Source organism: Syzygium oleosum, unplaced genomic scaffold (genome assembly GCF_021117445.2).
Source record: "Syzygium oleosum isolate NSW1041296 unplaced genomic scaffold, Sole_v2.1 Sole_v2.02, whole genome shotgun sequence".
Taxonomy (NCBI): Eukaryota; Viridiplantae; Streptophyta; class Magnoliopsida; order Myrtales; family Myrtaceae; genus Syzygium; species Syzygium oleosum.
In genome coordinates this window covers 20,225,894-20,250,375 of record NW_026607486.1, presented here as the reverse complement: position 1 = coordinate 20,250,375, position 24,482 = coordinate 20,225,894, and the positions used below count along the sequence as shown (strand labels likewise).

General features: G+C 41.1%; 2 protein-coding genes across 4 annotated transcripts; one reads left to right on the top strand and one right to left on the bottom strand.

Annotated features, from left to right (window-relative positions):
• Nucleotides 1-1,206: 1,206 nt before the first annotated feature.
• Nucleotides 1,207-13,391, bottom strand: LOC115673189 (uncharacterized). The gene is made up of 18 exons (XM_030595271.2): nucleotides 12,963-13,391; nucleotides 12,158-12,379; nucleotides 11,452-11,547; nucleotides 11,063-11,115; nucleotides 10,690-10,786; nucleotides 9,547-9,620; nucleotides 8,225-8,342; nucleotides 7,874-7,984; nucleotides 6,440-6,516; nucleotides 4,879-4,945; nucleotides 4,315-4,380; nucleotides 3,325-3,432; nucleotides 3,108-3,238; nucleotides 2,877-2,943; nucleotides 2,641-2,708; nucleotides 2,439-2,532; nucleotides 1,934-2,004; nucleotides 1,207-1,830 (listed from the first exon to the last, which is right to left on the bottom strand). Exons 1-18 carry the CDS (start codon nucleotides 13,110-13,112, stop codon nucleotides 1,470-1,472), a joined length of 2,031 nt encoding a protein of 676 aa, XP_030451131.1. The 5' UTR covers nucleotides 13,113-13,391; the 3' UTR covers nucleotides 1,207-1,469.
• A 4,313-nt stretch (nucleotides 13,392-17,704) lies between these two features.
• On the top strand, nucleotides 17,705-22,968 carry LOC115673187 (protein RDM16). Of its 3 annotated transcripts, XM_056308276.1 has the most exons (7): nucleotides 17,705-18,614; nucleotides 19,237-19,521; nucleotides 19,629-20,063; nucleotides 20,156-20,350; nucleotides 20,429-20,589; nucleotides 21,330-22,226; nucleotides 22,646-22,968. In XM_056308276.1, exons 1-6 carry the CDS (start codon nucleotides 17,880-17,882, stop codon nucleotides 22,207-22,209), a joined length of 2,691 nt encoding a protein of 896 aa, XP_056164251.1. In that variant the 5' UTR covers nucleotides 17,705-17,879; the 3' UTR covers nucleotides 22,210-22,226; nucleotides 22,646-22,968. The 3 variants fall into 3 exon arrangements, with proteins under 3 accessions (XP_056164251.1, XP_030451128.1, XP_030451129.1); XM_030595268.2 differs by lacking the exon at nucleotides 22,646-22,968 and having other exon boundaries at nucleotides 21,330-22,557; XM_030595269.1 differs by lacking the exons at nucleotides 17,705-18,614; nucleotides 22,646-22,968 and having other exon boundaries at nucleotides 19,237-19,320; nucleotides 19,403-19,521; nucleotides 21,330-22,557.
• Nucleotides 22,969-24,482: the final 1,514 nt, after the last annotated feature.

Genomic DNA, 24,482 nt, shown 5'->3' with positions numbered 1-24,482 from the left:
TCAACAGACGAAAGCAGACTTAGGCCATGGCACTGATGATGTTCTTGCAATTCAAAGTGAGATGGGGGGGTATTCGTTGCCCAAAAGAGAGTCATGGGGGTAGTTGCAACATCTCTGTCTTTTCCCCCAATAATCGCAGGGACTGTTCCTGGAAGAACAGCTTGGATTCACCCATTCTGGGCAAAGCGACTTGCTCATTACTTTTTTTAACCAGAAAATTTGTCCCATCCGCAGACCGAGTTGCTTTCTGCACGAAACGGTTCAAAAGGGCCAAAAGTAGCTTTCTGTTCAGTGAAAGGAGCCTCGGTAAAAAAATCTTGCTTGGGGTACTTGATTGTACTCATGAATCTCCTCCAGCCTAGAGTTTCCTTTCTTTTCTTTCTTTGCCTTTTCTGGTAGGAGCATAGATCTTACTTTTTTAACATTAGGGAGGGCAGTTTTCATCGTGTGCAAAGATGACCAAAAGAATTTACCAAAATCTTTTACTTTTGGGGCAAAAGACATGTAAAAGAGAAGGGCAAATGGAAGCCACAACTTGTTCCAGCGAAATAACCCACCACCACCAGAATATCTGGACACCGATAAGGTTCAAGCAGTCCCAAGGGCTGACAAGGTGGGCCTCTCCATCTCGATTGCGGGGTCTCCGTTGCCGGGTATCCCCCGAGCAAGGCACAAAAAGCAGACAAGTGCAACATTGAATAGGAATCGAACAGCTTCAAGCAAAGCCTTTTCCCCCCGGGGGTCAACGTAAGGGCTTCGCCTTTTCTCAAGAGATTTCCAGTTAAACCACTTGCTTGTGTACCCTCATTTCCCGAGCAAGCAAGGCCCCCCGCACAATGATGATGCTCCGCGAAAGATGACACGAGCTCCAACTTCCATATCCGGAAGAACTTTCGCCATACAAATATCAAAACAACAATCTCGGTGCCCCACGTTTCGCGATTTTCTACTTCCCTCTCTGTAAAGAGAGAGAGAGAGAGAGAGAGCAAGAGCGACAGAGAGAGGGGCACGGGAGGTCCACCCCCGGCAACTTCAGAGATAAAATCCCCCCCACTTTGGAGCAGGCAAGCAGTTTCGACCACAACTTCGACCAAAATCAAAAGCCATGTGCGGTGCACGATGCAATGTGGTATCGCGTCGACATCTGTAGCTCAACCAGCACGAGACCGTTGCATCATAGAAACAAACAAGAACGTCCCAAGGATCTGGCAAAGGATTAGAGTTCTTTTAACCTAAATAAAATAGTACTTTCATACGGGATTTCCACCGAGTACCAGGTTACAACATACATGCGAGGTATTTACAGAAGAATGAATAAATTAAAAGTTGGTGAGGCTGCTCCTGCAGCTTTCAAGAGACGCGATCCATAGTTATACTTGTACAGTATGAAGCATTTTCATTACGATTTCCTTAAGGAAAAAACCACTTTCGACATAGATGATAGCTTTAGACTTTTAGTTACCGGTTGCTCAATCGCCAGATCTCAGCTCTCTTTCAAGCTCGTCAAACTCCCAGCCACCAATCTCCTCCGTCGAATAGTCCTTACTCACCTTCCCAAACTCAGACTCCAGCTTGGCTAATTCTGCTTCAGTGTCTAGCACTGGCTCTGCACTTGACACAGGAGACTCACGATGCTTAGTTACGCTGGCTGTTGGAGTCTCCTCACTCTGTGTCACAGAATCCGGCAGTGCTGTGGATGGCATCTCTTGAGGAGTCTCTTCCTTGGGGGTCGGGGTCTCCATTTCCAGATTGGGTCTCTCGATAGATTCAAATTCTGCTCTCAACTTTTCAATGTCGTCAAATAACTCCTTCACTTTCCGGTCATCTTTCCTGAATCAGAAAGTTGCAGAAGTACCCGTTTCTGTGAGATAAGGAATTCAAACAACAGGAAAGAAGGAATCCCGTTATGAAAGATAGCAGCAGAATTATTAACCTTGATATTTCACTTCGCCGAGCATAGAATTGCTCCTTCATGTTATCCACTACACTGAATGTCGTTACAATCTGAAATGACATATGGAGATGTAATGATCTCTTTTGACAGATTTTTGGTTTAGAACAGGGTGTCTACTGAAAATATTTTAATACGATGATCACCCTATTGGCTGATTCATAGAAGACTCAAAATAGTACCTTGGAGGCAATCAAATCGAGGAGAGACTATAAGACATTAACGATAACACTGAATAAAGCTATTTCAAGAAAAAAGTATGCACATTGCTCACAAGGGTCATTGATATGCACATGACACCTAGTCTAAATTTGATACAGAGCTATCAGCAAATATATCACTTCAAAACCTAAATTAGATAAACAGACAATAGCACCAACTGGAGGGGCGAAACATGTAGATCATCATATTTGCAGCGCAAGTTTCTACAGTAAAGCATGATCTACCACCCAACCAAAAACGGTTAGAATGCCAAACAGAATTGTACCTTGGCTTCATAATCTAAATACTCCTCCTCGAGATGTTTCCTGGGGTGAACTGCTTTAGACTCTTCATTTCCCGCGTTGGAAATGACCTCAGAACTGTAGTATCCAAAGGCAGATTACATACTTGACCCAAAATAGGCGGAGCAGATAATAAAACAAGCCAAAATATGTCATAAACATCTTGTTATGCCAAAATCGAATTACCCTTCACTCAAGGTCTTTAAGTTCTCCACAAATTTTCCAATACGACTTATAGCAGGTCCCAGCTCTTTCTGCAAATCATTACAAATTTGTCAGAAAGGATAACTATGAGGTTGTGGATGAGAAGAAGAAGAGAATGCACAGATAGATTAAGCTCCTTCAAGAAGAAAAGAAAACGAAAGCTCCTATAAGATTCTGCTTGGATAACGGCACTTAGAAAATCAAAACATATAGAGTACCTTGTAAGTGGAAAGGAGCTGAACAGCCAAGTTCACAAAATAGTCCTCATGTCTCTCCAATTCATCACTATGAGCAACAGTCGAAAACCAAAAATATCCCGCGTAAAGATGGATATATGTGATAAGATAGCAATATTGCACCTCTTAATTCTGCTAATAAACCCTCAAGTTGGGAACAAAAGAACACAAAGAACCTAATTGACAGAGAGAAAGAGAATCTGAAGTCCATACCTGACCTGCTTCTCCCTCGCTTCTGCGTATGAGCATTGGAGAACCCAAGTATCTTCCAGAAAATTAATCCACGTACTGAGAACCTCAGCTTCAACCTTACATGATGTGATGGTTTTTGACAGCTCATCTTCCTATAGTATAATCACCAGAAAGTCAAAAGGTAGTTCAATAATAATTAAGGAAACTCTACAATCAAATCAAACAACATAGCCTAAACCTTAGTTTTTAAGTGCACAACAATTTGATTGTTTGCTTCATCAAATTGGTCTCTCTCTTCCACAATATTGCGAAGGCGAGCTTGAGCAGCAGCCAAGGAGATATTAACCTACAAATATGCCAGTTATCAAAGTATCCAATAAACAAAAAAAGAAAGCACAGTCATTACAGAGTTACAAGAGAATGAATACATTCACAGACTGATTAGATGGAGTTGATCAGAATCTAAAGCAAGTCAAATTTCAGTCTTCCACTATGCATACATTAATTCAGTTCAAAAACAACAGTTGCTAATTTCCACATCTTTTCTCTGAAAATAGAATAAATCTAGGAACAAACCAAACATCTTTTTAAATCATGCAAAGGAATCATTTATCAAGCAAAGTCCAGTTTTCACCCCTAGAGCTTATGCTGATTAGAATGTCAAAATGTACTCACCCAGCAGATCATGAAATAAGGGCCTCTCTAGAAGAAATAGGTGTGCAATCAGAAGTAGAAAAAACATCCGCACAGCTCATTATACAAGCAGAACCATTATCAGCAGACATGGTTGTGTCTTGGACTTCATTGATGCAACTTTTTGTGAATAGGCACCATGAGACATCATAACATCACAGTAACCATCAACCCAACTCATATTGCACAACTACAATGAAAGCGAGTTCGTCCTTGTCCAGTCAACTTGAAGATGTCAAGTTATTGTACAAGATGATCACAGATTACCCAACTAGAACTTCCCATATCCCAACTAATTTTGACACGCAATAACCAGGGACAGCTTTCGAATAGCCTGAGTGACAAATATATAAGAAGGCCTCAATGATAAAGAACTATAGAAGTATGGTAGAATATTTCAGTAAGACTCATCGTATGGCACCACATCAATAGTAAGATGATCAAAATTCAATGAGCAAAAAGAGGCAATAATAGTCTATTATCAGAATTCTTTGCCAATATACATTTGATTTTAACTCAGAGAGAGAGAGAGAACCTTTTTCAATTCAGCCTCGAGCTGATCTCTTTGTTTCTCAAGTACAGAAATCTCAGCTGCAATTTCCTGAGGGTAAAACATATAAAGTTTTAATAACTGTGTAAAAGAGACAAAACTCAGATAAAAGGATGGTCAACACAGCAGATAGATTAACTATACTAATAGAATAGAAGTCCAAAATTAGAAAAGGACGCACATAAAGCTTAGATCACTAACCCTATCTTGGCTCGGCACATCTTAGAGATATTAAGTATTTAATTCAGTAAAACATTCAACTGAAGAGATTCTCTTGCATACTGGTAACAAGAGCTAAAAAGACTAAAAATGGATACTTCACAGATGCACCATTAAGGAAAAAAAATTTCTAAAGCAACAGCAAGCAGATCTTAAACTGGTAAAATTAACATCAAGTAGAAAAAAGTGCACAAGCTAAATTTTACAACAAAAATACTACAATAGGAAATACGCATTATGGTCCCAGATAGAGACTAGTACAGCAACTGTTTGTGTGTGTGCTTGTATTAGAAATTTAAACAATAGAAATGTGCTCTAGAACCAGATCACCTTCTCTTTCTCACCAGCTTCACTAGCCTTAGACGCACGAACTTGTAATGCTTCTTCTTTCTGTGATCTGTGAGATAAAAAGGCATATGATGTAATTAACATTCACTGACAACTAACCATAAATCAGCTCACAATGACGTTGTCGTATATCTGCAAGTATCCTACACTCTTCGTGCCATCAACAACAAAGTAGAGACAATAAGTTCTAGTTGCTATATTTCCTGTAAATGATGGCTCCCTATCCAATAAATCTACACACATGTTAGATTTTATGTGGGTATTGAGGAAGACTATATATATTTCTACATGTAATTGAGAGAAAAGTTGTTTGACTTATTGAGCTCAGATACATGAAATGACAAAATGATTATTTTAAATTAAAATGAATTTCTTGTATCTTTTGAACTGAGGCTGAAAAGAGGCTGAACAAAATTAAGAGGCAAATTCCTTATAACACTGAAAAATTCAAGGACATTATCAGGTTCGCCAAACCAATGAAAAATCAAAAACCTAATGGAGATTACCAACTCATACTCAAAAGCGCACTAGGGTAGTTGCAGACTAGACCTGTTGAGTGGACTTTAATGCCTGTTTAAAGCTGGGCCTAGCCAATTATAATAAAAACACGCCCAAGCCCAGTGCAGAAAGATAAAGGGAGGACCAGGCCCAACCACATGCCTCCCATAGAAATCTTGGGGGGTAGTGGTAGAAAAGACTATACTTTCTTCTTCTCTATCTAGAATGTTAAGCAAAACAAACAACCACACAAGATCATGCTTTCCCATAATATTACTCCAACTTATAATAAGCCAGAGAAAGACTAAAGGCAAAGGTTATATATGCGAATTTATTAAAAAGATTTCACGACTTAAAAATAGATAAAGTATTGTGGTCGGCATGACCAAAGTATCGAATGAGAAATTGAAGAGAAATGTTGTAAAAGAATTGGTCTTTCAATTCTCATAGGGATAAGAGCTAGGTCGGTTAAATACAAAATTGCTCCAAACAAAACTCATGATTGACGGAGTGAATTTCAAAAAGGCAAAGAAACTGCAAAGGGTGGAATAAAAACTAACAAGGTAACTAATCACAGGGGCTGGGCCCAGCAAAAGATGCCCCCTCCCCAAATTGTGTGAGCCATGTATCTAAATCACATAACATGCTGATAAATGATATTTAAACCATTTGGATGAGCTTCTGTCATCAGTGAGGAGAGCATATCAGAATTGACCAATTAAAAGTGTGGAGCCCTTTACGTCATCCAAGGTATCTCACAGAAATTCAATAATAAATAATATGCTTAAGTTATACAGTTTCCTCTTGTTTATATTGACAAAGAAATCTAAAAAGACACTGTTTTCTTGATTTCTCTTACGTCATCAGGTGAGCATCTTGAAATGATGGTTCTTAGACCGTTAGTGCTGTAAATTTTTCCTTTTGAATTCACTTTCAAGAATTATACTTAACATGGACCCACGAGAAAACAACATTAGGCGCAAATGCGAATGATGTCAAGCTACAAATTAGAAAAGGCACGTGTAGTATAAGACTAATCTCTTGCCTGTGGTCTGAAATGCGCTTTTCAGCTTTTGTCATTGAGCTGGCAAGAGACTCTGACAAGACCTTCAACTTATCAACCTGCTCATATGTTCCAGAAATTGTAGTAAAATCAGAAAGCCTGGACTGAAAAAAACAGTGCACAGTACTTCGCCATGTTTAAAGAAAGAGAAACAGAAAAACTATGACTCAAAATACGCAAAAGCACACAAGGAAGCATTGAAAAGGGTAAAAAGACAAAGAAGAGGACTGGTAGTCGCTCTAAACCTTTCCTCGCCTGATATCACCCTTCAATTTTAAACTTTTTTGTCATGAGGTGCCGCTAGCTGGAAGTGATGTCATGGTCAAATGGGTACATGAAGCAATATGATGTAGTCGGTAACTTGATATTGTCTATGGTTACTCCTTGATGGTTGGGGGTGGTAGTGATGAAAAAAGCCAGCAATGATCCTTTTGTTGGGGGTGGAAATTGTAGGAGCGACGGTAACATGGTGAAGTGGCGAAGGCATAGGCAGAAAAGGATATGATAATACCATAGCCAAAGAAGGTAACTTAACAGTAATGCCATAATCAAACAGCAGAAGAATGCAAGCAAAAAGGTTGGATGCTTGGGCAAAAAGGAAAATAAGTGTGTTAATTGAAAATGATAGAAGAAGTGAAGCCCATCTTAGGTAGTTTAGACAAGCAAAATGACCTTAAAAATATCGAGGGAGAAGATGCGACTTCATTATCGAGATGCAAATTAAATTCGGTAGGAACAGGCCCGAAAAGACATAGATGAAAACTTTAAAGAAAGAACTCAAGTACTTGGATTTTTCTGAAGACTTGATGCTTAAGAAAAAACTGTTGGGCATGCAAGTGGTGTAAGAAAGAAGTCCCACGTTGGATGTCTACACCAAAAGAAGCAATTGATAATACCTAGTTGCCCATGACTCAATGGCTTAAGCTTTTAAATGCAGATGGGTCCAACTAGGTTGTCAATGGGCTGAACCTATGGGCTTCCTCTTAAATCTCCCCATCATGAAGGAATTAAACTTCTGCGGAGCTTCCCCAACAAGGACAATGGTTAGGAAGTAGGTTAAAACCCCACTGCCAACTCCATCTAATGGGAAGAGATCAGGTTCTTGTTTGTTGCCATCGCAATCACGGTTTTTGTTTAGTAAAAGGGCCAATACTACACTCAGTTGCAATCTTATGTCACAAGGGATTAACTAGTTCATTTTTCGTTTAGGCATAACAGACCGTGAAACACCGACACCCTTGTGAAAATTTTCATGACAGCGTACACTTCATGTGTCTATGACAATAATCCTACATTGTGCATCAAACCATCAACACCACACAACTAGAAAGGGACTAGTTTAGAAATTATATGAGCATCAGGCTCCAAGTACAAGGCTTTCATGGCGCATAGATGACAATGCACATTGATACAGACCTTTTGGGCATGAATTTCCGAAGAGTCTCCATTATTTAAACTCTTTTTCTTTAGCAGAAGCCCTTCCAATCTTGAACAGACTCGGATTTTTGTAAGTGCTTCTTTCAACTCCTACAGGAAAATAAACATAAAAGTTAGTAACTCAACTCTTTGTCTATCAGCAAGATTTACAACATCGTCAAAGACACCGTCTAATCCAAGATGCGTAAAGCAAAAGTTATGGCACAAAACAATAGCCAAAATTAAGAAATTGAACCAAACGAGTCCAATTAACCCCGCATTAGTTTTGTGCAGTTTAAGAAAGGCTAGTCGCATCAACAGGAGAAAATTTCATAGGACAAATTAACTTACCACTATAGTGGTTAAAGTTGCCTCTCCAGGTGCTCTATCGCTGTCTGCATCGGAAGCCTTCTGGGAAACACTCAGTTCGTCAAGTTTTTTCTTTAGTCTAGAGGTTTCAGCATCTATTCTGTAACCAAAAACCAGGTGAAAGCAGGGTAAAACCTCCTAAACACATTCTCACGAGCTGACAAATAACACTAATTGTTATTAATCTTGAGGTAGAGTGAATGAATATCAGGAAGCAGAGAGGGGCATTTGCGGTTAATTTTTCAAATGGTAAGACAACTCAAACTTACGAGGAAGATGCCCATGGCAGTAGACTTACAATTTAGATGAGACTAGCGAAACAACATATAAGAATAAAAATTATCCCCAAGTCATCTAGAAGCCAGCCATCAGGTTTTGAGAACTTCATGACAATCAAATAAAGGCTTCCCAACACTACCAGTTGAGGCATTGAACATCTCAGAGTATCACATGGACGCCAAATTTAATGCCTTCTCAAGTAGGAGAGCAATGAGCGTACTGATGGAGGCCTCAAAGCCACATTAAACTTGACAATTAGGGATTTCAATAACAGGAATCTCTGCCCTCATAAAAAGGCCACAGAGACAAGTACTTCCATACTGTCTATGTAACTAAGTTAGTCGGTCAGGGAAGAAACTTTGACTGGTATGAGTTCCCAAAAGAAGTACGGCTATATGGTTTTAGAAACCAAACAGTTAACTAAACTTTGTTGTCTAAAGAGGGATGAACAGCTCCAATTGGGTGAACAATTACATGAAGTTGGTAACGACAGGAAGAAAATACATGAGACGTGAGCAAAACCGCACAACCCTCAATAAGTTCTATAGTATTGATATATATAGACCAACCATTATTTGACTAGAAATAAGCCTCTCAAGAGTAAAATAAAAAGGGGATAAGCGCACTAGAAGTTCTAAAACTTGTCATGAAAGTGCAATTGAGTCCTAAAACTTTCAAAAAATGCGATCAAGTCCTAAAACTTGTCACGAAAGTGCAATTAAGTCCTAAAACTTTCAAAAAGTGCAATCAAGTCCTAAAAATTATCACGAAAGTGCAATCAAATCCTAAAATTTTCAAAAAGTGCAATCGATGGAAGGACTTGATTGAACCAATTTGACAAGTTTTAGGACTTGTTTGCACTTTTTGAAAGTTTTAGGACTCAATTGCACTTTCGTAATAAGTTTTAGGACTTAATTGCACATTATGAAAGTTTTAGTACTCAATTGCACTTTCATAACATGTTTTAGGACTTTCAATGCACTTATCCCAATAAAAAAAGGTTGTCAACCTCCTCATTAGCATACCTTCCAAGATCACAATTTAATTTTAAGCCTGAAATGGCGCTCTGTGCAAACTGAAGCAGCTCTTCTCGCTTCACCTGGACAAACAAATTATAACAAAGAGCAATTACACCCCATATATATATAGAAGCAAACAGGGATGATTCATGAACATCACAAGGACAAAGCAAGTCTGATGCTACTATTATAAGCCAACCGTGTGGTATCAATTTTATATTGCAACACACACTAGCCAGACAATTGAGTTCATACCACCCTAATAACCAGTTGTGTTGTGTTTGGTTTGCACCAGTGCAATGGAATGGGCATTCCACACGAAATGCCCATTCCACCACTTACACAAAGGGTGGTTCAGATCGCCATTCCTTTCCTTTTTCTAACAAAAACATTTATAACTTAAAATTATGCAACTCACAATTATTTATTACTAAACAGTATATTATATACAATATATAAAATGCTATTAATTACTTATTTTAAGATTATATTATAAAATACAATAAGATATTTTAATTAATGGAACAATCCATTTTTTAAAGAAATTTCAATTATTGTACTTCTAAAGCAAGTACAATATAACTTAAATTTATTCAAAAATTCTCATTCAATTCAATTCCCACAATAATTTTTTCTTACAACCAAACACAAGAATCCTCATTCCACAAATTCCCACAATTGACAAAACAAAGATATTAAAATCATCATTCAATTCCATTCCATTCGATTCTATGATCCCATTACATTCTGCTATACCAAATGCAACATCAGCCTCGCGTCAATACATTTAAGAAGAGATTGAGAACTCATTTACTTCAAGGTTGTACCTACTTCGCTTGCCAAAGTTATTTCTTGTAAAACTCGGTTCAATTAAACCCATGCGCACGTGTCAAAAGGTAGAAGGACAGCAAATGGAGGGACTAAGGAGGCTGTTTTAGGTTAATTAAAAAAAATTATGATCCTCAGAAAGATTTAATCAGTTTAATAGTCATCCTAAGAGATAAAGCAAATATTTGTCGGATAGGGTTAACATAATCACCCCAAAACAGATGAAATTGTGAAGTTTAAACCAGAGGACCAGAGCTAATTGCACATCCCGTTGGCTGATAATTTCCAGAGGCTACAAGATGCGTTTACAGGTAAAATTACCAACACTTCATCTTGATAGCCCGAGAAAGCTTGCGCCAAATCCTGTATGCTGCTCACAATGGCGTTGTGAACTTCCTTTCCTCCAGTTAGACAGAGCCTGCGCATTTTGTCATCATTGCAAAGAAAACCTTAAAGTACTTCGGAAAGAAACCTACACTAAAAGATCCAGAGCTACTCATGTGTACCTAACTTAAAAGGAGAATTATCTTCTCAATTGCACATGAGAAACAAACCAGTATCTCTATGAGTTATAAGCAATAGCACATTCTGATACCAAGAACCAGAAAATTGAAGCTCCTATGACAGGGGACGTGCATAACTCAAAACAAGATATTTGAGATATTATGCCAGTTGGCATGGTGCATATTCTCACCCAAACATGTCAAGGAGCAAAGCAACCTCTTCCTCATTTGGGGCTTCAAGAATCTGAACAAACGCAACCGGTCGATGGTAAACTGTAGTGATAATTGGAAAAGCACTTGAAAACCTCAAATCAGTATAGCTAACCCCAAATCAAAATTAAAACAAAAGTTTACTTAAACCAATGTTCCGTTGTCACTTCATTTGCTTTGTTATTTTAATGAGTTACCTAAAGCTTCACCAAAGTGTTGTCTTTGCTTATCCACTAAATGATTGTAACATGAGATCTTATGTTCTTTTTTTATTTTTTGGTCAGAACACAATATCTTATGTTCAAAAGACCATTTTTCACCTCATGCCACTTACGCTACACAACTAATAGTATATAAATAGAAAACGTACCATGGATAAGATAATGCCCTCCAGAGCCTGACTCAGAAGAAAAACATCGCGAAAATTCATCGGTTTGCCCCCAACATCAGGATCATAATAGAGAACCTAAAATGGTAAGGAAAGGTCAGAGGCAAGTAAATCAGACAATAGAAACTGAAAACTATGAATAGTTCATCTCATTCATGTAAAATGTCATCCATCTTTCTTGTATTTCAGCTCAAAAGTACTAAAGACATATGTCTATTGGCAGTATCATCTTTATGGTTTCATTTGGAGCAAAAGCATGTAAAAGAAGGAAGTGGGAAACTCACTTGGTAGCAATTGGGAATAAATTAAATGGCTTCACCCTAACCATTGATAAAATTTGTGCTTCCTTACAGGATAACAGGCCAGAGAACGATAAAGTGAACCACTTCCCCCCTTTGGAAGACATGGGACTTAATTAGTTTCAGCTATACTCTGTTCGGTCGTGGAACCAACCCAGAATGCATAGTCACACCACACCATCAAAATCCTGCTACCTTAACTCTCATAGTCATATGAAATTAGAATGTCAAGCTACAGAATGCTCGGTCCTTAGAAGCACCATAAGCACAGGAAGCATGTTTTTTTTTTTCCAGCGGAAGCAGAGTAGAAAACAACTCACAACACACTTATGCTAAAATTCAGAGAGATAGAAAGAGGACATATGCTGTATAATGCGCTGCTTGCTTACCATTGATGGACTTTTCGGACTATCCTTCGCTTCATCAGGAGCAAGATTCTGCTCGATGTTCTTTTCTTTCTCTTCAGCGGTACCTCCACATGATTTTTCAACATCCTTGAGCACAGCCACCCATCTTTTAAGTAACTGAACTCTTTCAGGACCTCTATATGAAACAGCGGCATCTTCCAATCTTTTGACTGTATTCTTGACACTTTTGAAACTTCGAGACCCCTAAATGTTCAACGCAACTTGAATAAGTTAAAATCACGAAGGGGCCCCATCCCAATTTTCCCGAAAAGAGATATCAAACTTGTTCAGGACATCAATTGCTGCTGAAAGCTTACGGTGAAACAATTGTGGTGCTATATAAATGACAGAAACAGTAATAATATCTACTTAACCAAGACTGTCTTTCTAGGAGGTGTAGCAACTTCTAGTGTACTTGCTTTAAGGTCCCACCCTTGGATAAAGCAAAACTTGCAGTTAAACAATCATACTTGCAGTAGCATCAATTACATATAGCATTGCTAAAAATATCAAGGCAGTGAAACCAGAACCTCTTCGAATCAGGCAAAAACCTGCTATAGAGGTCGAGAAGACAAGCACATTGATACGCACCAAACGATTTCCTCGAACACAATAATCGCGAAACCGGAAAGTTAAAGCGCGCATGCGGCTGCGCGATCGTAACTAACCGAACGGAAGGAAACGGCAGCTAAATTTAGCTTGCCCGACGAAATCAGATCAAATTGAAATTTTCCAAAACAAGCACGCTCGCGCAAGAGCTCGAGGACAACACAACACAATACAATACCATGCGATCCTGCAGGATCTTGGCGCCTTCGGAGACGGCCTGGCCGGCGTGGTGGACCACGGAGTCGGCGTAGTTCCTGACGGCGCGGGTGATGTTGTTCTTGTTCCCGACCTCCACCGCTTTGCTCACGGCCGACCTGAACCACGACATCGTCGCCTCTTTTTCCTTCGAGCGCGGCGATGAGAGAGAACGGCGGAGGAGAGTGAAGAAGAGAGGCTCCGGCTACCTCGGAGGAGTAAGGTCGATCAGTAGCGTGCTGCGACGAGATGAGGAAGGGGGAAAATGTTGAGCAGGTCTGGGTGTGGAAGACGAAGAAGAAGACGACGACGAAGCAGTCAAGGCCCAGCAGGATCGAGACGACGGAGATGGAGGAGGGCGAACGACGTCGTTTCGATCTGCACCACGCCACCAACTAGTCTCTTCACCAGCAGGCGTGTCGTCTCTCTCGTCGCTGGGGGGGACTCGCCACCACGTTAGGCTGCCCATCATTTCTGACCAAATTACGCTGCCCGCCCCAGGTTTTTGGGACTCGTTGCAAAGTGCCCCCCTGATTTCTCAGATTTTTTCGATTTTCCCCCCTCAACTCGCCAAATCGATTTCAATGTCCCCCCGACGTCGACTTCCGCCGAATTTCCCGGCTCAGCGCCAGGCACGTGACGTCACGTGACCTTTCTCTAGGGGGTGAAATCGTCCGCTCGAGCACCCCAAGCTTTTGTCCAACTGAGCATGGAATCTCCTTATAACGGTAGCATCCCCCGTAGGGGACATGCCACAAGTTCTCAAGGCAACAATACTGGGCATAAAAATCTCCATCTTTCGCTTTTTTCGGATGAACTTCCAGGTTACGTTTGGTACATCAGATATAACTCCAGATAGTATATAAAATTATATAACTTGAATTTTCAATTTCTCCGAATATAATTTGGATAAAAAAATCTCACTTCCAATATGGGATATATCGATATGATAAGAATTATAAAAAACGAAAAGAAAAGAAAATGGAGAGATGATAAAGGAGGAGAAGGCACCTTTTGCTGAAATCGCTAGAGATCCATCCGTGGAGGAGAAAAAGAGCGAGAACCCATCAAGCGACGATTCCGTCCATGGCAGTCTAATCATAACGTCAAGCTCCACAGTCAAAGACCAGCCCGTGCCATCGTTCGCCGCCTAGCCATCATCCCCCTTCTTTCTCGTCCTCTCTCTATCTAAACTTTGACGTAATTCGACGCTCTAGATCTCGGATCTGAGACTAGCGACCTCGAATACAAGGTTGCTAGCCTCAAGGACCCAAGAGCTAGGTTCGCCTGAGGGTAGGACTCTCGCTCGGTTGGTTGCAACCGCGAGCTTGCGTTCGTTGACACTAGAGTTCATGGCCAACGCTTGGAGGTCACCTGAGGCTTGGCCTTGCCTCGGTTATGGCCTTTGTGCCGCAGCCGATGGCCTTGACGGCGACCGCCTGGCTAAGAAACACACATCGCCCCAGTTTAGCATAGAGTGAAAGTTCAGCAAAGGGACAAGGTTTGAGAAAGTGATAAAAAAACACAATCAATTTTTTTTTGGTAAGAATCACGAAAAGGGAGAAGATTAGGTTTAGAGAGGAGGGAGGAGCGAAAAAATTGAGATTTGATTTGGGCGCATTTATATCCGTGTTTTATCCGATATCTGCCAAACACGATATAAGATATTATAAATCCTATCATTATCCTATCCGATCCATATCTGATCCGACTTTATTCTATCCGACCAAAAAATCCAATTTCCAACATCCCCTCGGACTTCATTTTCCCAATAGAAGGACAATTTTTGTTCCAAGTCCTCACGAAATCCGATGGTTAAAGTCTCCAGCTTTCAAAAACCCGAGAAATCGGGAGAATCTTCGGGTGGTAATAGTCATCTTATCGTGAAATGCAACTTAATAATTTTTCTTGGTAGTAAATGTTTACGACTTATAATCCTCAAAGCGAGTAATTCATCTTGAAAAATGATAACATCTCGTAAGACCGAGTAATTTACCTTACAAGAAGTAATTGAAAGCGGTAATTTATCTTGTAGGATAACTTCCGTGATTCCAAATATCTTCTAGGACTTCGAGAATTTGTAGGCAACACTTTTTTATAATTCAATGTGATGGTTTTGTGTGATTGGATAGGACTCCCTCCCATTCCTTTGTTTCACGAATTATAGCTCCAATTATTTCGCAAAAAATATTTTCAAAAAAACATTTACCTCATTTTTCGGCGTTTGATTCGCTTAGGAAAACGAGTCAACGAAAATTGTTTTCATAATCAACGGAAAACCTATGCTTAAATTTAGGAAAATGATCTCCTTTGTGAAAAACCAGAAAATATTTTCCAAAATATGACTAGGTATCGGCGCTTGGACTTAAAACTCTGCGTTTGATCACAAAAACTCAAAAATATGACTAAATATCGGGTCCGCAGCGTTCATAGACCGAGCTTGAAACCCCGGCATCCGCGCTCAGGTCCATCGAGGCTAGGCCCGAAGGCCTTGTGCCCGTGCCCGATATCCAAGCACCTAAGCCTGGGTCCATAAATGCCATGCTTAAGTCCCCGATGCTTGAGCTGTGGTCCCCAGCACTCAGGCTCGAGTTCACAAAGGCCAAGTGCAGGTCCTTGGCGCTCGGGCTCGGGTTTTTAGTTAATAAAACATTCATTCTTATAAAAATATTTTTAAATTTTGATTTTTTTAAATTTTTTCTTTTTTTATTTATTTTTCTTTTCCTTCCTTTTCATTTTCCTTCTTCCTTAGCCGGTGGCCAGCCATGACGACGATCAGTCACAAGTAAGGGACGAGCTCGCCAAATTCACAACGAGCTACTAGCAGTGCACTATTGAGACAATAATGAAGAACACGGATTCTCAATCGCCAATAGACAATGGAGCCAACCTTAGAATCGCATTTCGCTCCAATACCATGTTTTAATGATGTTCATGTATAGAAGATAGATAAAAGAAAAGAAGAGGAACACCCAATGGTTAATGTGGTTTAGACGACCAAGAGAATAATTCATCGCAAACTTACCTTCACGGTGATAAATCCCAAATTCATCTTGTTGCGTTTGGGGATGCTTCATTATCTTTTAATAGAGAGTAATACAATAGCTTACACTCGTTGATTTAGTAGCTACAGTTATCGCACAACCTAGTCAGATCCCCTATTATATTAGGATTAGAACAATCCGACATCCTTATCATTTCAACGACAACTTTTCCCTATATTATATAATGCCCATTAATCCTTCACGAAATCTTCAATTACATGATCCATATTGCCACACATTTATTTGCTCATTGTTAATTATAACTTGGCACATGGACATTGTGTTGGGATCAAATTAAAAAAAAACTAAAGATTCGATTTTTCCCTCTCTTGCTTGGAGGAAGAGAGGGAAAATTCATGTATTCATTTTAATAATTTAATATTTTTATTTCTTATTTTTTAAAATTTTAATTTTTTTTAATTTTCCTTTATTTTTGGGCGATGGGCAGCCACATGCGAGGACGAGCTCGCCAGCCTCAGGCGAGGCTCCACCTCGCCAGATCCAGCAAGGTTAAGCTCGCCCGAGGCCGACGAACTCGAGTCTCGCCACAGGTCAGCGAGGCTTCGGGCTCGTCGGCCTCTGGCAAGGTCGTTCCTCCCCTATGGCCAGTGGCTAGTCACTGTAGCCGACCACCAGCTGAAAATAAAGAAATAAGAAAGAAAAGAAAATAAAATAAAAATAAATATAAGAAGTGAAAAAAATATAAAGAATAATTTCGATTTAAAAGAAATATTTTTATAAAAAATGGTGGGCTTAATAGATGGATTGGATATGGGTTTCACACTCAACTCATTAAGACTCAACCCATTAAGACCCATTTATGATAGGCTTAAAACTTTAAGACCCATTTAACATAGGCTTTTCAAAGTTGTATGGCTCATTTACGATCAATTTATGATCCATTTATTTTTTAAATGGATTATATACGGGTTTTAAGACCCATTTGTACAGGTCTACTTCCTCCTCCAACACAACCACCGCTCCAACCGGCAAACCACAAACTCAAGAATCTAGTTCGGCATCTTCATCGCCCCAGACGCCGCAACCTCTATCCTCGAGTCCGTCACCTCATCATGGCCATCGCGCCACTTCGAGCTCTCTCTCTTTTAAAGCCCGCTATCAGCCGACGCTATTATCAAGCTTGTTGCTAATGCAAAGCTCGATTCTCTATATCGTACCTCCAAATCTGGCCTTGCCGAATGCCATCGTGCCTCCACATCTGGCAAACTTCCATATCTCGAGCCACGATCTAGCCACGATCGTCTCATCCACAGCTGAAATGGGCAAGGCCAAGAACTCGATGGCCAACGACCGTCGTGCTCGGACATCAAAAAGACATAAAACAGAGGAATAGACGTCATGCTCGGGAAGGCGAGGCCGACCACAAAGATGACCGAGAGGATGGCTCCGACAGTGGTCGGCCTGGTCGCGGTGCCATCAACTTTGCCGGTGGTGGTCGGGAGGGGAGGCACGGAGGTCAGGCTTGAGTTGGCCATAGGAGGAATCCAATGTTGGTAAATGGATATGAGGAAATAAATGGAAAAAAATTCCGGAGGGGATTTGAAGAAATTGGTGGATTACTTTAATAATATTTAATTTTCTTTCTAACTTGCGCTCTTTGTTCTATATCTATTCATAAGTGCGTAAATACAACTCAATCCCATGTCCATTTTTAAACCCATTTTGAGAGCGCTGGCCCAAATCGTCCATGTAAATAAAGTCCATCATCCCCCGTCCCAGATCGCCTCCGGATCCATCACAAATCCAAGGAGTAGCACCGCCAGGTAGAACACGCACGGGAGAGAGAGAAAGAGTGCGAAGCGAAGCGAGGATAGCCGCTCTCGCGAAACCCTAGAATGGAGAGATCGAGCCACCGCGCCAGGGAGGAGCGAGACCACAAGCACCGGAGCCGAGAATCCGACGAGAAGCGCTCCTCGCGCGACGACAAGCACCGCGACTCCGATCACCACCACCGCCTCCACCGCAGGTCCAAGCGCGGAGATCGGGAGAGCTCTCGCGACCGCGAGAGGTCCCACGACTCGCGCGGCGGCGGCGACGACGACGATCGCGGCGGCGACGGCGGCGGCGGCTTCCGTCGCGAGAGGTCGCGCGACCTGCGGGACGAGAGGGAGGGCAGCAGGGATAGGGAGAGTAAGCGGGAGAGGGATTACGAGCCGAGGAGGGAGAGGGAAGGCAGTCGGGATAGGGCCAGGTACGGGGAAGCGAGGCGCGAGAGGTCCCACGACGAGTATTCTTCGCGCGCGAGGGAGGGTTCGGTGGAGAGGAGGCACAAGAGGAAGGAGAGGGAGAGGAGCGAGGACGGCGGGATTGATGGAGAGGATGCGGTGGATAGGGTTTCCGAGGCAGAGAAAAAGCAGAGGAGGCGGTTCGAGGATGCGAATGGTGATCGGAGGGAGGAGAGGAGAGAGCGGAGGAAGTTCGGGGATAAGGTGGATCAGGAGCGTTTAGAGGACGGAAACCGCCTGAATGTGAATTCGAGTGTTACTGTTAATGTGAATGAGGTTAAGGTGAAGGAAGTCGGTGATGGTGAGGGTGACGGCACTGCCAACGGCGGTGTATTCACTGCAAATGTAAGTATCCTCTTGTTCCCTTAGGTCGCTGCTTTTACTACGCAGATTCAAATGAGGTGTTTTGTTTCTCTTTCATTTCAGATTTCATTTACTAGAAGTTTCGCTAATTTAGTGCTTAGGCATGATTCTGAGCATGAGATCTAGTTTTTCCATGTGGCGATTTTGCGGCATGTTTTAGAGCGCATTGGTTAAATGATCTAGAGACCGATAACTGTGCCTGTTAGTAAAAAATTCATTTGCTGGTTTGAGGGACTGGCACCAATGCCTGCCGGCGATGATGCCGATACAAGACTTGTTTGCAATTTGACTTTTGCTTGTTATCCTAGTCGTTCCCTTTTTATCATAGCCACAGACACATATTTAACATGTCTTCCCACGAAGTTGGATGATTAGTGACTTGTATTGCTTGACTTACTTCAGTATGCTATATTATTTATTTCATTGAAGATTCTGGTTATCCATGGTATACTTTCTTGTTAGACAGGTTTCTTACAGTGCTTATATAGTAATCTTCTTTGCGTGTTCCTTCTTTCTTTGCTGCATGTTCGTTTATCTTTCGCCCTTTTGCAAGAGGAAACTGCGCTGGTCTTCTCTATTGACCTAACTTTTTTTTCGAAATCAGGGTGTGGCTCCTGAACCGCCCACCATGACATCAAGGACTCTGCCTAGCTCCACTCTAACCTCTACTCATCCCTTCCCTACCAAGGTATCTTCAATTTCTACCACAAATGAAAATAAGGGAGTTAGTATTACCGGATCTCATGAGGTTCCTGGAAAAACTAGTACAGATTGGACATCTTCAGCAGCTGGAAAAAGTGGAAGTTTATCCCTTGATGCTTTAGCAAAAGCTAAGAAAGCTTTACAAATGCAGAAGGAATTGTCAGAGAAGCTGAAGAAAATTCCTTTGGTAGGTTCTCTAGTAGAGATAGCTTTGGGTTTTCTTCCGGTTTTGTAGTTAAGCTCCTTTATTAATTCTATGGCTTTGTGCTTGTGAATTGTGAATGTCTTCTGCAGCTAAACAAAAGTGCAAAGTCAGTATCAGATGGTGCCCAGGTGCCAAAGGAGGGGACGGATGCCTCTCCTTTGGCTTCTGCTAAGCCTTTATCAGCTGGTTTCACGTCCAGTTCATTATCCTTGCCTGCTGCTGATGCTGCATCCTCTGTGAACCCTCCTGCCAGTGGTGTACCAACTGCTTCTGGTTTGTTAAGTGCACCCAACTATGAAGCTGTAAAGCGAGCGCAGGAGCTTGCAGCAAAGATGGGATTTCGCCAGGATCCACAGTTTGCTCCTCTCATCAATTTATTTCCAGGTCAAGTGGCAGCTGATCTTTCTCTGCCACAAAAGCCTACCAAGGCCCCAGTCTTGCGTCTGGATGCACTTGGCAGAGAGATAGATGAACATGGAAATTTAGTGAATATTTCAAAACCAAGCAACCTCAGCACTCTCAAGGTAGACTGATGCTCTTGGCTTATATCTCTAGCAATTACTGTCTGGATTTCTATTTGTGGTGCTCTTATCTTCACTGCCATGATTTTTCTCAGGTTAACATCAACAAACAAAAGAAGGATGCCTTTCAAATTCTAAAACCTGATCTGGATATTGATCCTGAATCGAATCCTCATTTTGATGAAAGGATGGGTATCGATAAAACCAAACTTCTAAGACCAAAGAGAATGAGTTTTCAATTTGTTGAAGAAGGCAAATGGTCGAGAGAAGCGGAGATCATGAAGTTAAAGGTGCTTATTTGTTTCATCCATCTGATATCTTGTGCCACTTCTTACAGATTTTAACATAATAGTTCTTCCTTTGATTAGAGTCAATTTGGAGAAGCGCGGGCAAAGGAACAAAAGGCTAAGCAAGCACAGTTGGCAAAGGCAAAGTCAGCACCTGATATTAATCCTAATTTGATTGAGGTGTCAGAAAGAGTTATTACAAAGGAAAAACCAAAAGACATGATTCCTGAAATTGAGTGGTGGTAAGTGAGCATTCTATCTTGTGACAATCAATGTTTCTTAAGCAACCTGTCGTGCCTCAATCACTCTTCTTGATGTGTGCAGAGTTATGGTATTAATGCCATTTGTTCTATATTGTACCAATAATAATCGGGCAGATTTTTTTTATTTGGAGGAGTTTTTGCTGAAGGTATTCAGTCCAATCAAACATCACGCCAAAAGAAATTGCTTTAACTCTTGAAATGCATATATTGGAGATTTATTTTTTGAAAACATTACTTTTCTTGGGGGGAATTTTGTTGGAATGTTTTGCTAGTTATCATAGTGCTTTTGTTGTGATCAGACTGTCAACGACTTAAGCACAGTACTTGATGTCGAATGAAAGTTACAAGTGTCTTGATTCTTAGGTTTTTCTAAAAAAGCTTTCCTCATCAAATTTTTGGATGTTTTCTCTTAATTGAGTTTGACCTTGCTTGTGTAAATAAATAAAAATCAGTCATAGAGTTTAGAAAACTATTGGTCCCAAAAGGTCTAATCTAATGGTCAGAAAGACGGACCTGGATAATTCTATGTCTGAAAAGCACCTGGACTCCAGTACCAGAATTACAAGAATAGATTTCACTGTTTATGGTGGATCTTTTATAGGCTAAAAAAATGATTTGTTTGTTAAAATTCTCTTTGTATGGAAGGCTGGTTCCTTTATAGTCTCAAATGAACCTTTGGAAAATCATCATTCCCTGCAAAACTTTTTGTCTCTCTGTAGGGATTTGCCTCTCCTGCAAGCTGGTAATTATGGTGAAGTAATTGATGGCATCATCTCTGATGATAAATTGAAGAGGGACAAGATCACTATATATGTGGAGCACCCTCGTCCTATTGAGCCCCCAGCAGAGCCTGCCCCTCCACCACCTCAACCGTTGAAGTTGACCAAGAAGGAGCAGAAAAAACTGCGCACACAACGGCGGTTAGCCAGGGAAAAGGAAAGGCAAGAGATGATTAGACAGGGCCTGATAGAACCACCAAAACCAAAAGTCAAGATGAGCAATTTAATGAAAGTTCTTGGTTCTGAAGCGACCCAAGATCCCACCCGGCTTGAAAGGGAAATCCGCGCTGCAGCTGCTGAGCGTGAACAAGCTCACGTGGACAGGAACATTGCTCGTAAGCTAACTCCTGCTGAGCGGAGGGAGAAGAAAGAGAGAAAGCTCTTTGATGACCCCAACACACTGGAAACTGTTGTCTCTGTCTACAGGGTCAATGATCTCTCGCACAAGCAGACCCGATTCAAGGTCGATGTCAATGCTCAAGAGAACCGGTTGACGGGATGTGCGGTGATATCCGATGGCATAAGTGTTGTCGCTGTTGAAGGTGGAAGCAAGTCTATTAAGAGATATGGCAAACTAATGCTGCGGCGAATAAATTGGGCTGCTGCCGTGAATGATGAGGATGAAGAGGAAGATGACAGTGAGGATAAGCCAGTGAATAAGTGTGTGTTAGTGTGGCAAGGAAGCGTTGCAAAAGCAAGCTTCAATAGGTTCACCGTTCATGAGTGCATCACTGAAGCTGCTGCAAGAAAGGTCTTCTCTGATGCCGGTGTGGGTCATTACTGGGATCTTGCAGTCAACTTTTCAGACGATCAGATGTAAAGACATTGATCATGCAGGTAATTCCATTGAGGGATGTGCTTCATGATGAGCTGGTTTGCTAGCGATCTGGTGGTATGGATTTTGCAAGGTCATGATTCTTCGTCTGAACAGGCCAAAACTGATTTCATTTTGTACTCTTCATTATGAGATGGGTCTCCTTTCTATGATGCCTATCTTTTTGTGTCCATGAATAAGAACCTTCTACTCGTAGGGCTTTTGGTATAAACTTGCGTGATTCAGGACGAGCTCAGCCAGATACTCTTCATGGATCTTTGTGTTCTGCCTTGTGGTTCTTTCTTCTAGAGTATATTTGACTGTTGTCAATCTATGTTATATATTTTTGCTCTATTTCCCCTCCTGAATTCCTTTTACCTTTCACATCCTCTTTCTTTTTCTTTTCTTTGTTCTTTTTGACTTTTTCATTAATGGTTTACAGAAATATTTGGCCTCCTTTATTGGTGAAGTGGCTGAGGAACAAACTTTTATGACATCGTGATAATTTCTTAGTCGCGAGAGCTCGATCTATGAATACCGGAGTCCAATGGTAAATAGGTATGTGTGACACCCTTTACCTGTGTGACATCTTATTCTGTCAATCTTATTCTTTCTTGAAACAATGATTCTGCATTGATGGGCAATCCTTGGTTCGGTATGAATCATGTCCCTGATGCCATCTTTAGCTTGTTTTTAGGAAACATTATATACCTTATAAAACTCAGTGGTGGGAGGGTACAATCTTGCCCTTGCCTTGAGGAGAAATAGTTGTGATTGTGTATGCTTACCTCCGTAATCTTCTGGAGAGGGAGAGTTTTTAAGGGAAGTAGAATAATTTGCATGGAGATTCACTCCTGTTGGTGGATGATGTTTGAGTCACTCAGGGCAAAGTTCCTCCATGGGCTGAAGAACCTCGGTGATTACATTAGAATCCATTCCATGCGTCCATTTCTTTAAGTTCAAGCTTTTTATCCCTCAGAGAGAGAGAGAGAGAGAGAGAGAGAGAGAGCGATGTGCGTAACAGATGGATAATATCGGCTTCCCGAAAATATCCGTGCATGTGAAAAAAGCGAAAGCATGTGGTTTTCTGGAAGAGTGATGTCAGGAGGCTTGACTCAGAAGGGGCCTAGAAACGAAAGAAATGGCCATGGCCTGCGCACATGTATGATCCCATGAAGTTAGTTTTGACTTTCGATTCTGTATTTATTAAGGTGTCATAGTTAGCTTGCAGTTGGGTAAGGAGTGGCCCATCTGCATCAACTAACAAAAACGTCCACTACTTTCCATTTCAATTTTCTCAGTTCCAAGGCTCATATTCTTCTGCCGCTGCTGCTGCTGCTGACTTCCCTCATTAGATGGTAAGGTGAACCCATTCGAGATCTATTTGCCATCTTTAATTTAAAAGGAACGACCTAATCCCCGAATGAGGACGGTTGGGATTCCCTTGGGTCTTTGAGTTGCCTCGATTCCATGCAACATTTAGAATAATACCAAACCATTCACTTCCTTTAGGTTTTTTAGGTTAGAAGGTCCATATGGTCGACTCTAAAGTTGGTCTCCTTATAATATTGATTGAATCGTGCCTTTTCCCCTCGAACTTTTTCTGTTTTTTAGCCAGCCCTTTTGTGTTCCAGTTCCTCCTTTTTCATCATTTCCATACCCTCGAGGATTAATTTAGGCATGGATAAGCGTTCAATTTTGGTTGAGAGGAGAGGGAACGGACGGGACGAAACTAGACAAGACAAAATGTTCGAAGTTGTCTCATAAAAGATAGGGTTTTATCGCCGAAGGAAAAGAGAAATAGATGACCGCCCGGGTCTTCGTAGCCGTTAAACTAGTTCAACTAAGGGCGACAAAAAGAACATGTTCAACTAGGAAAAGGTGTAGGTTCGACCCAAAAAAAAACTAGGCAGAGGTGTAGGAGATCGGAAAAAGTTGCACTGCCAATGGGACACGATTCTTTACTCAATCCTAAACCAAAGAAGCTTCATCTATCAATGACATCGATGCATTCGCCAAAATCACAACTCGGTACATTCATTAGGATTCGATAATTGCTCGCTGAGATATTTTTCACATCGCCTCACATCAAATTAGAACCTAGGAAGCCAAAAACAAAGGAAAGGCTCCGACCACACTTTGCATCTATAATTTGCTTCCTGCTTACGTCGTATCTTCTGTCGTGGCGCCGTGTGCTCCAATCTGTCGGTTAAAATTCCTCGCACCTTCCACGAACAAAATCGCCATGCTCCTTAAGGCATCCCCCGAAAGAGAAAGAG

Coding starts and splice junctions, on each gene's coding strand:
- LOC115673189 (XM_030595271.2), bottom strand. CDS start 13,112: ATGTCGTGGTTCAGGTCGGCCGTGAGCAAAGCGGTGGAGGTCGGGAAC. Junction 10,787..11,062: donor TTGCTCCTTGACATGTTTGG/GTGAGAATATGC, acceptor CAAAATGCGCAG/GCTCTGTCTAACTGGAGGAA. Junction 8,343..9,546: donor TTAAATTGTGATCTTGGAAG/GTATGCTAATGA, acceptor TTTTGGTTACAG/AATAGATGCTGAAACCTCTA.
- LOC115673187 (XM_056308276.1), top strand. CDS start 17,880: ATGGAGAGATCGAGCCACCGCGCCAGGGAGGAGCGAGACCACAAGCAC. Junction 18,615..19,236: donor GCGGTGTATTCACTGCAAAT/GTAAGTATCCTC, acceptor TTTCGAAATCAG/GGTGTGGCTCCTGAACCGCC. Junction 20,590..21,329: donor ATTCCTGAAATTGAGTGGTG/GTAAGTGAGCAT, acceptor GTCTCTCTGTAG/GGATTTGCCTCTCCTGCAAG.